Source organism: Drosophila busckii, chromosome 2R (assembly GCF_011750605.1).
Source record: "Drosophila busckii strain San Diego stock center, stock number 13000-0081.31 chromosome 2R, ASM1175060v1, whole genome shotgun sequence".
Taxonomy (NCBI): Eukaryota; Metazoa; Arthropoda; class Insecta; order Diptera; family Drosophilidae; genus Drosophila; species Drosophila busckii.
The window spans coordinates 23,201,331-23,216,815 of record NC_046605.1 but is presented as its reverse complement, the minus strand read 5'-3'; the positions used below and the strand labels follow the sequence as shown (position 1 = coordinate 23,216,815).

Sequence of the window (15,485 nt, the reverse complement as noted above, 5' to 3'; positions counted from 1 at the left end):
ATAATTACAATCACTTTACCGATATATGTATCGATGTTTCTGCACATATGTAGTACACATATGTATGCACGTATGTGGATTTCATTGCATTATCGTTATAGTTATTTGCCAACGTACAAAAAATATTTCATTCTTTTCATTCATTTATGTCTTAAATAGAAACTTTATTTTCCTTCAATTCAAAATTGTATTTAATAGGATGACTTACCATGAATTTCTTGCTTTAATATTCAGCAGATTAAAATTAAATTCGGAATTTAAATATTCAACGGCCAAGTTGTAAGAGTTTGTATTGGATATTGCATAAGTAACAATCGATAATTGAGCAATGTATCGATGTTTTTAGCACCTCTAAAAATATCATATTGAACAAAATATCTAGAAAATATATGAATTCGTAAAAATTTGCTAGAACTTGGGAGTTCATTTTTAATGGAATGATTGAATGTGCATAATAATGAGTGACATCAAATGCGATATATAAATGACATTCACGGATACTGGAATCAACTGTATAAGTCAAAGTTCATTAACAAGTTTTTCCTTTTCGAGAACGCCAAACCCTGGCAGAGCCAAAGGAAAAGAGCGACATCAAAACGCAGAACGATAGGATAGGATAGGAATTATTGAAGCATCGGTGAAGAGGCCATAGTTCAGAGTAGCCGATTCGCACTACTTACAAAAATGTGCGAGGTTTGTGCCGATTTTCAAAATCTATTGGAGATCTGTAAGTACAAATAATTGCCTGCTTTATATTGCGTATATACATACACTCATACATGTGCCAGTATTTACATATCGTCGCAACTCTTAATTTTTACACACAAACACCCTGCTTAACACATAATATACACAGATATTTTACCTTTGCAGATGAAGTGCGTGTTGCTAGTTCAGACCTTAAGTTTCAACTGATGCTAAAGAGTGAAATTGAGATAACATTCAACTACATTCAATCATGGCCTCAGCGGCAGTGTATGTGTTTGTACCGGGACAATAAAAATTATGATCGTTTTAACCTTGTAGTGCAATCGCTCATTTGTCTCACAGTTCAGCATTTAAAGCATATTGATACTTTAATTGAGAATTATACTCGCCTAACGGCCAATGCAGCACACGGTGTTGCCCAAGCAAACCGCAATCCAGAGCTCGACAAACATAAAAGTCACGAGAAGGACGACTCTGGAAATGGCAAGGAAAAAACTAGCGAAACGAGCTTAAATGAGTCGAAATCGTTGTCACCGCCATCGCCTTCAACATCCTGGCCTGGTGATGATAATAAAGTAAATCATTTTAGAGCTTGTGGAAATGAGGAAAAGCGAGCTTCTGTCGACGCTCTTGTGGAACTTAAAAAACAGCCGCCAAGATCACCTCCCTCAACGTGCATCAGCAGTACCAAATGCGCATCACTATACACAGAGGAACCTTGGATACTACCAGAAGTGGAAAAACTATTGGTTCTCCTCTCGAAAGTGTTTCTGCTCAATTTTCCCCTATATATTGCCCATAAACATGGCATGCATTCCCGCCTTGATGACTTGCAAGCTGAGGAGGCCCACCATCTGGCACTTATCTGTGATCTGCATGACAACGATCTTCCCATTTACTTATTGCGCAACGTAAGCCTGTTTTGCAATTCGGGTGGATTTGGTGCCATGTCGCTATGCTTCGATCATCCAGACCTACCGGTCTCGACAGCACACTCAATGACTGCCACAGTATCCAATGTTAAGCTTTGGCTGAATTATCACTGCAACTCACAGCTCTTTGTACCACTTCGCAGCCGCATATTGCAATACATGTGCAAGCTTTCTGATCAAAACCTTCGCTCAGCAGCCACGCGAGCCATGGCTGACTTTGTGTGGTCCTCAATGCGGGATCCACTTGATGTTGCCGTCAATTTTGACACAGAAGGCCTGGCCCTAGCCTTTAAGTATTTCACGTCGACGACACTGACCATGCGACTTGCAGGTAAACGACGATAACATTCTCGGATTAATTTGTATCTTGGTAACTTTTTTTTTTAGGCATGGCTCAGATAAATGCTCATATAAATCTATTCAATGAAATTTGCACAACCGAAACCGTGAATGAGGTAGAATTGTTTGGACAACGTATTGCAAATTGGCTGACTGAGAATCACATTGTGCAGCATTTGTTTGGTCCAAATCTGCATGTTGAAATTGTCAAGCAAGCTCATGTGCTACTCAACTTTCTTGCGGTGGAAAATCAAATATCCGAAGAAGACATCAAGCTTATTTGGCAGGCAACACAATTAAAGCACTGTTCAAAAACAATATTTGATATTTTGCCGGCTTTGGTAAAGAATCTTGCTCCCAGACCCGCAATGCATTTGTATTCGCTTCTCTGTCGCATGGAACCGAAAGATCATACTGAACAGAGTATTTATATTGCCTCCGCTCTAACTAAGTTAATTTGGACGCGAGACTGTTCGCGTTCTCAAATGAATTTGATGCAGGACCATATTCTTGGCTCAAATGCAACTGCTTCTAGTTCTGACAGCGGTAGCATTGAAGGCAGCAACACCGAAGATGATCAGGCTGCTGCTGACGATAGCAGTATTGCTAGTGGTGGCCATAAAAGTCCAATTGATGGCGTTACACCTTGTAAACAGGCGCGACACAGGCGTCATATTTGTGATCCCACTACTGAGGTAACAAAGCAACTGAGCAATGAGGACCTTGCCAAGCTGGACATTAAGTAAGCTCTTACCATTATTGAATATATGTATAAGCACATATATTTAACCTTGATACTCTTAACATTCTACATTCACAGATCACATCGCATTGTCAATATAATCGACAACACTAGCAGCGAGGAAGAGTTGCAGTCTCGTGCCGAATTGGAGCTTCAGTTGCATCGTAAGAAGACCAATAACAAGCGTCGTCGTCAAAAAGCCAGCTGCAGTAGCAGCAAGCAACATCAGCGACTCCTTTTGCCCCACGAGCTTGTTGAAATTTGGGACGGTGCAGAGGACGTCCCCAGCAGCGATGACGTCGACGCGGATGCCGATGGAGAACTGCCAGCAGATAGTGATGAATGCAGTGATGGTGTCGCTTCGAGTCATCAACTTGTCCCTGCCGCGGTTCTTAAGCATTTGCATGGTGAAGGTCCTTACATTCGCGCCATAGCCGAGACAAACATTAGTGAACTGTTGAGCGGCGCTGAAAATGACAACAGCTATTCCTCACCAATGAGCAATAAGTCGGAAAAAAATCTTGCCGATTTCGACGACGAAGATGTTTCTCCATGTGAGGAGGAGTTGGCGCAATTGGTCAGCGGACGCGTAAGTACACCCAATTGCAGAGATGTAGCCCCGGCTTTTGCCGCTGCCGCTGCTGCACTTATTGCCGCACAATCAGCCATGGCCATGCAAAAGTCAGGTGAAACAAATGTTGCAGTTGCTGCAGCTGCAGTTGCTGCCGCTGCTGTCGCAACTGGTAACGCCCAGCAGTCATTGGCGGCTATGCGCCAGCAGGCGAATGCAGCTGTTATTGCTGCAACTGCAGTCAATTTGAAATCTGACACTAACGCACAAGTTGCTCTATTGGACGGTTGCAGCAAACTGCAACAGCAACAGCTATCACCCAAATTTGGTACCATAGCAACAAGCAACTTCCTCCCGCCCTCTTTCAAGCTAAGCGACGTTTGTCAGCCGGGAAATACTTTACTATGGGATCTACTGCAAGACGACAAAATCGTAAGTACATTCTTGGTAGAATATAAACAATACATTGTACATACTGTGCACGCTTGATAACGTGAACTAATTAAATCCAATGCTGCTCATATTGAAACTCAATAAAGTATAAAGAACCATATTGATTTCCAGAAGCTAGGCACTATCTAGTGAATTCTAAATACGTGGAAAAGGTTTATCCATTTTCAAAATCTTTTTAGTATGCAATGCTTAAGACTAGAATACAACCGTTGATATTTTTATAAGAACTGGAAAAGGTCGTCATGAAGTTATGCAGAAGGATGCGCGACAGACAAAAGTATATATATTCTTGATCAGCAAAGCAAACTGAGTCGATATAGCCATGTCCTTCTGTCCGTCCGTCTGAATGTTTCAGCAACTGTTTCTCAGCAACTATAAGAGCTAGAGCAACAATTGTACATAGGTGCTCCTATATCCAAACCTGAACGCTTTTATTTTATTTATTTTTATTTCCTCCCCTCTCCCCCGCAAATTGAAAAAAACGATATTAAGCAATAAAATATTTAAAAATCAGATTTTCAAAAATTTCGTGTTAATAACTTAGGTGTTATTCACATTCTAATTTTCAATATAAACAGCGGGGTGCTGTAGCGCCATAAAAACATCGCTACTGACGCTACAGCGAAAACGAGCTGTGACGCGTTAGCTGTTTTGTGTGTGTTAGTGAGTGTTTGCTGCGATGTTCTAGTCAAAGTGTACTTAAAAGTTGGTTGTGCGTCGATAACGACGTTTTTATGACGCATTAGCAAAATCGCACCCTGTCTTTATCGACATCGGTCAAAAACATGATAAACCGTATTTATGTATTATCATAATTTATTTAAAATTTTTAAATATTTTTTATATGCTTAATATTGTGGGTGTAATACTTTATTTTCGATTTGCGTGGGAGTGGGGAGGAAATAAAAAAATTAAGTACAAGCGATATGTCCTGGGTATAGGAGCATCTACATACCAAATTTGGTTGCTGAGAAACACGCACTCATACAGACGGGCGAACAGAAGGATATGGCTATATCGACTCAGCTCGTCGAGCTGATCAAGAATATATATACTTTGTGGGGTCTGCCACGCCTCCTTCCTGTTACATACATTTTCACAACTACATAATATCCTTTACCATTTCTTATAAAAATTTCAAAGTGTATAATAAAAGGATTCACGCTCGCAATATTCAAGAGAAAAATAGCATAAACGTTTTAATATGTTCTCGACCGAATTTTAGAACGATCGGATAAATAACTTAGATGTTATGCTCATTTCAATATAGTCAGTGGGGTGCGCGCTTGCTGCTAACGATACAACAGAAACTAGCTTTGCCGCGTTAGCTGTTTTGTGTGCATATGTTTGTGAGTGCGCGCGTGAATTTGCTGCGATGCGATGAAAATTTGTTCACGTTATAGAGTGTTCATTATATAGATAGTTCAGGTTATTGAAATGAACATAGATCCTATTTACTTGTATTTATTTATTTTGTTGTTAATTCTGATGTTATTAGTGTCAACTTGGTGAATCATTAGCACTGGAAGCTGAAAAGGCATTAGCAACACTGCTATGCTTTAGTATGGACCGCCAGCTACGCACAAAGTTTGTTGAGGGCTGTTTGCAGAATGTGGCCAATAATCGAAGTGTAATTGTTAGCTTAAGACTGTTACCGAAGCTATTTGCGTCGTTTCAACAATTTCGGCCTTCGGATACGCACTCGATGACATTGTGGGCGGAACGTAATCATAAAATGATGCAATGTTTTTTTAATAACATACGACACTATGCAAAGCGGCATGCGGAACTGCTTATAAATCAAAATGGGGTGCAACAACAGCACCAACTGTGCTTGCAGTTATATTCGCACAAAACCCAAGTTTCAGTTAGATTACAGTTCCTTTCATCCATTTTCTCGTCCGTCGGATCCCCCAAAAGCTTTCGATTGACATTGGATCAGCTAGATGCCCTCTGGGATTGGCTGGCACATGATCCCGAATGCTCGGATTGCTATTTCTCGTGGCTGCAGGCACAAACAAAGGGCGGTGACCAGCATGCCCTAGGCATTGAAGCTCTTCAACATTTGTATTTAAAAAAACTGCCTGAACTGCAACCAGAGGAGTTCTCCATGGTAGCTTTGGGCTTGTTCCAACAGCTATGCAGTTTTGCACGCATCGCAGTGGCCGAATATGAAAAGCATAGCGAAACAATAACTGCGTGCTCCAGTGCCGTAGGAATGTACCACCTATGGAAGATTGCATTGCGCGCTCAAAGCAATGAGGTATCCCTGGCTGCAATCCAGTATATCAACATGTACTACATGGGTCAACAGCTCCGATTGGAAAAGGAATTTGTTTCCCAGTGTATGGATAACCTAGTACAGGCTGCAGCAGCACTTGAAAGGTAAATAAATCAAAACAAAATAAAATCTCTAAAAAAAAATATATACACAAACTTATGTATTTTTAATGTTTTAAATCTGCTTCTTCTACTATAACTACTATTTTTGACGTTGTATTAATTTTTCTTGCTATTTTAAATTTTAGCATTGAGGACGAAAATGCTCTGATGCGTGTGCAGCGTGGGTTACTTTTATTAAATACACACTTAGACACGTTTAGGCGTCGATATGCTTACCATCTTCGGCGCTGGGCGATCGAGGGCAAAGGCATTGGGTCTCATAGTAATCTAAAAAATGAGGGAACAGGTCCTCCCATTCGGATTGTCCTCCAGCAAGCTGGTCTTTCCGAGAAAAGTCTGTTACATATGCACGCCTGCGATTTGATTGCTGATCTGAAGGCTGAGGTATCCAAATGGTGGGAAAGCTTGCATCTCAATGCACCTGTGCTTGGACTCTTGTTAAGCGATGGACCGTTGCGAATCATAACACAGGGACAAGAGCTCACATCGGATTACGATGAACGAACACTAGGTGATGCTGGCTTTAAGGATAACCAAATTGTGTACGTTTCGTTGGGTGGCCGAAGTGCGCGACGTAAGGAGCCAAATTTGGAGCATCCATCTATGTTGCCACCGCCGCCGAAGGAATGCTTGCCTACGGTGCTGCTCCTGCAGCCAAAGTACTTTGAAAAACTATTCTGTTTGATGCAAAGCCTGGGTGACATGAAGCCGCAAACGTCAACGCTCAGTCTGCAGCATCACACCAAGTCACAGCTATTATCACGTCGTGTTTGGGACATACTGGCCATGTTGCCAACCAATCCGGATATTCTGGATGCCTTCAAGAATCTGTTGGATGATTTAAGAGACCTGCAGCAACTAGATTCCGCTGGGAATGAACAACATCTGTTCAATAAACGTAAACAGGTGAAGCAAAAGTTTAATGAGCTTCTCGATCCCAGTAACCTGCAGAAATTCATGTACTCCCTACACATTGTAGAGAGTTTAGCGCTATCTGTATTACGCCATTCAAGCAATCCTTGTTCTAATATCAACTTTATAGATGACCAGAATCGTACGAAAAAGAACGCAAGCAGTAGTAGACGAAACAGCAATGATATCGCAACCGATAAGCATTGTAGCAACAGTAGCAGCGACTGTAGCAAAGAGATTTCAGAAAATGATATGGATGTCGCGTTAATGTCCACCCCGCGCTCTGGCAGCGATGTAGACGTCAGTGATCTGGTAAACATCAGTGATAAAGAAAACCATCCAAAGCAGCCAAGCAAACGACAAAAGAAGAACGAGTGTCACGAGCAAGACCGACCGCCAGAGGGTGAATTACATATTAACACGACCACGTTGGCAGAAATTCCAGTACGAAATAGCCTTCTATGCGAGAGTACCATGTGGACTGAGGCGTTTATTAAATGTGGGGGATTGCAACATCTATACGAAATTTTCAGCAAAGGTCAGCTTCAGCAGAGTGCTAATCCCAAAGAATTAGCCCTGAATGAGTGGAGGCACGACTGCTTGGCAAGTTTACTACGAATTATATGGCTGCTTGGATTTGAAGAGTTGCAGACACAGGATGTCCATGTCTTAATGTCTAGACCGCATGCATTTATGCTGCAGTTAATGGAGCCGTCACAATGCATACACCGCTTGTTCAGCATTCTCAGCGATGAGGTGCATCAGCAAAGTCAATCAACCACTGCTACATCGCTGGTCTATCTCTATCAATTCCATAATGTGCGTACTGGTTTCTGGGGCCGCGCTCAGCTTGTGCAATTCACCATGAATATTTTAGTAAGCTTTGTGCATGCCTCGCCAGATGCACGCTCTTTGCTTTGGTCACAGCCGGAGCAATGTGCTTGGCTCCAAAAGTTCATACTTCAAGATCCTGAGCCAGCGGTGCGTCGCGAAATATGCGCTGGTCTCTATCGTATCTGTTTGGGCAATACGCATAGCTATCGACAGCTCTTGGCTCCGTTATTACACAAGCTAATTGCATTACTGCCTCGAGCAGAGCAGATGAGCTCTTCTACTCAACACACGCAGTTTCTGCTCTCAGAGGAAGGCAAGGAACCGTATGGGCCTGCCTGTCGAGATTACTTCTGGTTGCTGGCGCGCCTCGTGGACACATTAACACCGGAAATGGTGGCTGAAGAATGTATTGATATTGAAAAGCTGTGCGAAAGCATTTCAGCGAGCATTCTTGATCGAGAGTACTATGAACTGCGGCATGGTTATCAAGACGATGGCTTGGTGGGCTTGCTAAATCTTATGTCCAATCTTATCAAGTACGACACTACATATAAGTATACACCAAAGGCGTTGTGCTTCATCGAGCAGGTAATAGGTTTTCTCTTCGAGATGCCCTCGCCAACGAACCGACAGAAACCAAAATGCAAATCGGCCACGTCCCGAGCGGCTGCCTACGATCTGCTTGTTGAGCTTTGTCGCGCTTGCGCCACAAACTATGACTACCTACACGCCCGATTGCTCTCTCAGCACAAATCGGGTCCAAAGCAGCCCTATCCGTGGGACTACTGGCCACGTGACGAAGGCAGGGCCGAGTGCGGCTATGTGGGACTCACCAATCTTGGCGCCACCTGTTATATGGCTTCCTGCATACAACATCTTTATATGATGCCACAGGCTCGTGCTGCAATTTTGCGAGTACCGCCTGCTGGCGCCCAAAAGCACGCCCACACGCTACTCGAGTTGCAGCGTATGTTTGCTTATCTGCTTGAATCGGAGCGCAAAGCGTACAATCCGCGCAGTTTTTGTCGTGTTTATCAAATGGATCACCAGCCACTTAATACAGGAGAGCAGAAAGACATGGCCGAGTTTTTTATTGACTTGGTATCCAAATTGGAGGAGATGACCCCTGATTTGAAACATTTGGTAAAGCGTTTGTTTTGTGGTACTTTAAGCAATAATGTTGTGTCGCTAGACTGCGGACACGTCTCACGCACTGCCGAAGAGTTTTATACGGTACGGTGCCAGGTAGCCGATATGCGTAATCTGCAAGAGTCGCTTGACGAGGTGACCGTTAAGGATACACTAGAAGGCGACAATATGTACACGTGCTCTCAGTGTGGAAAGAAGGTACGTGCCGAAAAACGTGCTTGCTTCAAGAAGCTGCCTCAGATCTTGTGTTTTAATACTATGCGCTATACCTTTAATATGGTTACCATGCTCAAGGAAAAAGTTAATACACACTTCTCATTTCCATTGCGGCTTAATATGTGCCACTATGTGGAAAAGACTCTGATGCCGCAACAGTACAAAGAGGAACGAGAAAAGCGAAAGCGTCAGTGTCAAAATCACAAAGAAAGCGACGAGGCTTCTGGGAATGATACGGCCGAGGCTTCACTAGATGCCGATATCGAGGAGTGCTATGAGTAAATGAATTGTTAATATGTGCCTTAATATATATAGTTATAAAGTTGTTCCATTATATACCACAGATATGAATTGGTCGGTGTAACAGTGCACACAGGAACAGCAGATGGTGGTCATTATTATAGCTTCATCAAGGAGCGGACAAAAAACACCTTTCATCCGCATGAGCGCTGGTTTCTTTTTAATGATGCGGAAGTAAAACCTTTTGATCCCTCCCAGATAGCTGCAGAGTGTTTCGGCGGAGAGATGACTGTAAGCCATCACATAGAGATTTGTAGAAGTCTCGCCAAATATTTTTATTTTAATTCTTTCGTTTAACAGAGTAAAACGTACGACTCAGTGACAGAAAAATATTTAGACTTTAGTTTTGAGAAAACAAATTCCGCCTACATGCTGTTTTACGAGCGCCGCTTACCAGAACATCTTCAACGAAGACACTCAGAATTGTTAGCAACACCCTCACCAAGTCCCACCAATGAGGAAAAGTCTGATGCGGAACCTCCGCAACTACAAACTGAAATTGAGTCAAAAATCAACAATGGTAATAATGCATTATCCAGAAAAACACAGAAGTCGATTAGTGAAAAATCGGATGCATTTAAGACGCCTGAAATTAGAATAAATATTCAACAATCTCAGGACCGAATTGAAAATAAATGTTGGCCAAAAATAGCTGAGGCTCTAAGAACAGCTAATTGTGATTACTCCTTACCAAATAAAAACATCAATAATAACGAACTTCAGACATCGGCTACCAAATCTGATAGCATTGAAAGTGCAACTAAACCGATAGCAAAAATAAACTTGCGCCCATTGTTGAACAAAGAATTGGAAGACTGGATTTGGCAAGATAACCGGCAATTTTTGCAGGATCGTAATATCTTCGAACACACTTATTTTAAGTATGATTTGTAAACCGAATAATTTAGCTGTAATATTTATGTTTTTATCTGATTTAGTTTTATGTGGCAAATTTGTGGACATATACCACAGACACTGATCTCGAAAACGGATGTCACCTGCATGGCTACAAAGTTGTCTGTTTCATTTTTTATTGAAACTTTTATACACGCTAAGGAAAAGGTACATGACATACATACAAGATTCTTCAATACAATATATCAGAAACTCACTTTCACAATTTAAATTCATAGCCAACCATGGTGCCCTGGGTCGAGTTGCTAACCAAACAGTTTAATGCCAGTGAAGAAGCTTGCGAATGGTTCTTATCACATATGTCTGTAGAGCCATATTGGCCAGTGCATGTATTAATTCAGTGTCCTAATCAAATGGTACGCCAAATGTTCCAGCGTTTAGTTGTACACGTTATACAGCGATTGCGGTAAGTCTTTTAGCATAGGTCGAAATAAACTAGTTATAAGAAATTAACATTTGCAGTGCTTCGCACGTTGATCAGTACCTTGGCGTGGAAACTGACGAAGATAACAAGGAACTAATCGGAAATGCTTCCTGCGTGACACGTTATATTAGCTCTTTAATATCGCTTCTGGAACATGGAGCTCGGTCACATCTCCGTCATTTATCTGAATATTTTAGTCTTCTTTGCGAATTTTCGCGCATGGGCGATGAAGAGGCAATGTTTCTGTTGCGCATTGGTGTTCTTAAGAGCCTTGTCGATTTTTATTTAGGACACAAGTCTTCAGATAGTGTAAGCAATTTTTGTTTCCATCGAAGCACAATATATATTCCAAAGCAATGATTTATATGCAGATTGATATCAGCTCGGACAATGAAGACAACTCTTCAGATGAAGCGCTTTCTGTGGACAAAATAAGGCCCGCCTCTTTGGACAAAATGATTGCTCTGTGCGCTAGTCTTGTCGAACGCTCGCGCGGTGCTGATTTTCGCTTACGGTTATCGCCCAAAGACTTCAATGCTATTGCTGGTGGAAAGGTGATCCTTAAAAAACTCCAAAGCTTTATTTTTTCCATTTAATCCATCAATCGTTTAACCATTAATCCATTCATCAATCAACCATCCTAATAACCAACAATCTAACCTATTAAACTAACAAATAGAATCTCGAGTATAATAACTTATTGTTTTTTATGTACACAAATATTGTCTGTTTTGTATGCATATATTTATATATATATAATATGTACAAATATTTTGTAGGGCTTTCCATTTTTGTATCAACAAATAAAAGACGGCATAAATTCACATCAGACAAAGCATTTAATCCATGCGCTGTGCCGTTGGGATGAGCGTCTGGCTACTCAGATCATCAGTATGCTCTTCGGATCGGTCACTAGGCACACTGAGCTCTGTGCCCCTTTCTTTAAATTATTAACACTTCTTATTGAAACTCAGAGCGGCCCTGTAGGCTTGCCTTGTTTTACGCAGCTCGTTCTACCACGAATGTGGGATGCGGCTGAATATTGCCCACAATCTGTTCTTGACTGGTTATCCGTGCAGGCAACAAAGAATAAAATAGCACATACCTGGATTCTTCAGTCGGCCGACCAATGGTTGGAACAATTTATGATCGCGCATGACAACACACGCGTCCGGAATGGTACGAAATAGCTTTGAATTTACTTCGAAGTCGAATGGTATTTTGATTGTGTTATCGTAACTATTGTTTTATTCTATATTATATTACAGCCGCTGCTTCGCTACTGGTAGCTTTAGTGCCTTCACAAGCGTTTCGTGCGAATTTTCGCGCTCATTCCCAACATAAATTGCTAACAGTTCAACCTCACACTTATCGGTACATTCCGAATCTGGATAATTTGAAATCAGACAATTCACTTCCTCTTATTTCATATTTTTAGCGAAATTAACAGTGAAGCCCAGATTGTGTTGCACCAGGTGATCACATTGTTGCTGCGTTTGCTTCGACCAGCACGCGCGTACGCAGACATTGGAACGCATGGTACCACCAAACTCACAGCTTATTTTAATTTACTCAGCTACTGTATGGTTTCTAAGACAGAAAAACAAATGGCAAGCCTCTCTTTAATACACTCTTAATTATTTATAACTTTAAAATCTCGCATTTCGTTCACAGATAGGGTCCTTTATGCGATCGCTTTGGGAACTGTTTCATCCGCGATTATCAGAGCCAAGCGTGCCAGCTCATCATAATAAGCACGCATTGCTTACATTTTGGTATCACTCGCTAGTCGACTGCCCGGAAAACGCGACCCTCGTAGCTAATTGTCCTGAGATAACCAGAAATATTGCCTTTAACTATATACTGTAAGAATATAATGTATTAATACATATATATACATATACTAATAATGTTCACATGTAGTGCGGATCATGATGACGCGGAGATTGTAACCTACAACCGATCCATGCTACCTGCCTATTATGGACTGTTGCGCTTATGCTGCGAACAAAGTCGGCCACTCACCCGTCAATTGGCACAACATCAAAACCTCCAGTGGGCCTTCAAAAATATTACTCCTCATCCCACCCAATATTCGGCTGCTGTCGATGAACTGTTTAAGCTGATGACACTATTTGCAACACGACATCCCGATGCCAGTGAACAGGAAAAACAAGATGTCATTGCTTTTAGACGCTCTGTTATTGTTTCCTATACAAGTAGCCTGGATGCTCGGGTATCGTGGGCAACACTTATCAGCGCGCTTAAAATTCTCGGTACGTTACAAGTTTTTCTAGCGTAATTCTCCGTCTGACCCGCAGCGAACTTTAAAGTACCCATTTGGCCTTAAAACATAATTTAAAATTATTGGCTTTAATTTTGTCAATCAACGTTATTAAAGTTGTATTGAACAGAAAAATTTAAGAATAAAATAAAAGTGTCATCAGATAAAATAAACAAGAATCGCTGACTGGAACACGTTATGTCTAAAAGTCTAAAAGTTAAAAAGTCTATACAAGTAAAATTTTTCTAGCTTGTAAAAAGCTGTGCTTAATACTTTTATTGTCTATTACAGTGGACAACGACGATGATCGCATGCTGGTTGTATTTAACGGAGGCATCGAGATGAGCTTCGAAGCATTACATACTCTACATTCCATGCATCACGAGGCCACGGCCTGCCATGTGGCTGGAGATCTTTTGGATCTACTTGGAGAAATGGTTCTGTTACTGGCCACACTACGAACACGAACCGATAATCCCGTGCAAAAAAAACAACAACACCATCTAGAACAACAATTGCAAATTCAGCAACAACAATTGTTACATAAGCAACAAGATACGCAGAGCACACAGACTCCTCAAACGCCCCTTCAGAAGGAAAAGCAACTACAGCACCAAATGCAACAACATTTACAATTACAACAAATGCAACTGCAACAACAACATTTTTTGCGGCAACAGCATCAGCACTCTGCACTGTCAAAAGTACTACCAGATGCCATAAAGCGCTTAGCAACTCTACTTAATACGTATAATTCGCCAGAGATAATTCGTATGGCATTGGAGGTGCTTAAGGAGCTGGTGCGAAACACTAGTCTGGAGGCCATTAGCATTCTTGCACCCATACTAATAAATTGTCATTTATCAGTGGCAAATGCCCCTAATGCAATAGGACCCCTGGGTCCTTACTTCCCTCGTCGAAGCGCTAAGCAAACGGCGTGGGTAATGGGCGCAAAAAACTCACCGCGTCCCCCTAGACCTATAGTACAAATGTGCATTGCTCTATCAGACCTAACACCACGTGGAATCGATGCCGAATATGACGCACAGGTTGATGCTTTCTATAGGCCATATCATGACTTTATCGATGTAATGCTTCGCATGTGCATAAACACTGGCACCCTCAGCGACACCCTCGTTAAACTACACTGCCTAGTGGCTATTGAATCCACACCGCTGCATTTCAACTATTTCCCTAAGTTTTGGGTAGGCATAAATAACAACACGCTAACACACAAGTAAGTCACTTTCTAACAAATAATACTTTTTTTTTATATTATATCACTGAACTCTAGCTATGCTTATTGCATCCTTTTTTCAAACAAATTTTTTTAAAATACATCAAATTATTACTAAAATTTTAATTTCAGGACTAATTCTCGTTATTTAGTTTCCACGAATTTTTCGTGCTGATCACCGAAAACGTGATGTGTTGACATTTTTCTATTTATTTCAAAAACGTGACAAAATGGGAATATTTTGACTTTCCCCGGCACAAAAAATCCATTCGGAAACAAATTTCCAAACCAAACTTAAATCTACCACAAATCATCTGTTATAGTCTCCGACATCTTGTTACTTATACAGGCGGACAAACATGGCTCAATCGACTCAGCTTGTCTTGCTGATGAATAATATATATGAACACTTTATAGGGTATAAAAAAATGCATTACTCACTAGAGTAATAACCAGCGTTGAAAAGCTATGCTACTCCCGTAGTAATTCGTTTTCGACGAAACTGCGAGCAGAGCAGAGCACACATTTTTTCGTTGTCCCGCTATGGCTCTGCTTTGGCTCTCGTCAAAGTGAGAGCAGTAGCAATAGCATAGCAATATTTTTATAAATCTCGCTGCTACGGAGTAGTAAATGCAAACCCTGATAATAACTAATATAACAATCATATAGAAAGGCTGCTATTTATAGTTTGAGGCAACAGTTCTAAAATCTCGCTGCACCACAAAAAAGATTGGCATTTTGTTTTAACGTTCTCAAAAGTCACAAAGCCAAAAACCCTCACCACCATCAAAATCGACCTTATATCGATGGTTATACGAGCCCAGACCACAATAAATTCGTACGGCAACGACACTCCTGTGCCATTTTTATTGACTTCTAGTTTTTATGAGTGAAAATTTGATATGGAATAATGTACATTGTTTGGTCTTGCAAGACCAATAAATGAGCTCCTCAGCTACGAACAACTGATCTAGGCCTAATATCGTATTTTGGCTTTGCACTGTTTTTTAAATAAATTTAACTTTTTAAATTTACTTTGTAATATAACAGCTTCCTAAAAAGCTTG

The 15,485-nt window shown here is 41.2% G+C and overlaps 1 protein-coding gene across 3 annotated transcripts in view; it reads left to right on the top strand.

Annotated features, from left to right (window-relative positions):
• Window positions 1–648: 648 nt before the first annotated feature.
• The window catches only part of LOC108603324 (ubiquitin carboxyl-terminal hydrolase puf), a 27,783-nt gene continuing 12,946 nt past the window's right edge, over window positions 649–15,485 (top strand). The window contains exons 1-19 of one of the 3 annotated variants that reach the window (XM_017992046.1): window positions 649–727; window positions 874–1,971; window positions 2,028–2,721; window positions 2,800–3,310; window positions 3,662–3,724; window positions 5,244–6,130; window positions 6,274–9,537; window positions 9,604–9,790; window positions 9,860–10,440; window positions 10,498–10,621; window positions 10,693–10,880; window positions 10,937–11,207; window positions 11,270–11,452; window positions 11,678–12,077; window positions 12,167–12,272; window positions 12,337–12,508; window positions 12,573–12,763; window positions 12,822–13,174; window positions 13,474–14,419. In XM_017992046.1, coding sequence (XP_017847535.1) covers window positions 685–727; window positions 874–1,971; window positions 2,028–2,721; window positions 2,800–3,310; window positions 3,662–3,724; window positions 5,244–6,130; window positions 6,274–9,537; window positions 9,604–9,790; window positions 9,860–10,440; window positions 10,498–10,621; window positions 10,693–10,880; window positions 10,937–11,207; window positions 11,270–11,452; window positions 11,678–12,077; window positions 12,167–12,272; window positions 12,337–12,508; window positions 12,573–12,763; window positions 12,822–13,174; window positions 13,474–14,419 — 10,262 coding nt within the window. In that variant the 5' untranslated portion in view covers window positions 649–684. Of the gene's footprint in view, window positions 728–873; window positions 1,972–2,027; window positions 2,722–2,799; window positions 3,725–5,243; window positions 6,131–6,273; window positions 9,538–9,603; window positions 9,791–9,859; window positions 10,441–10,497; window positions 10,622–10,692; window positions 10,881–10,936; window positions 11,208–11,269; window positions 11,453–11,677; window positions 12,078–12,166; window positions 12,273–12,336; window positions 12,509–12,572; window positions 12,764–12,821; window positions 13,175–13,473; window positions 14,420–15,485 lie in introns of those variants that run through there. The other 2 variants (XM_017992045.1, XM_017992047.1) reach the window with 2 other exon arrangements.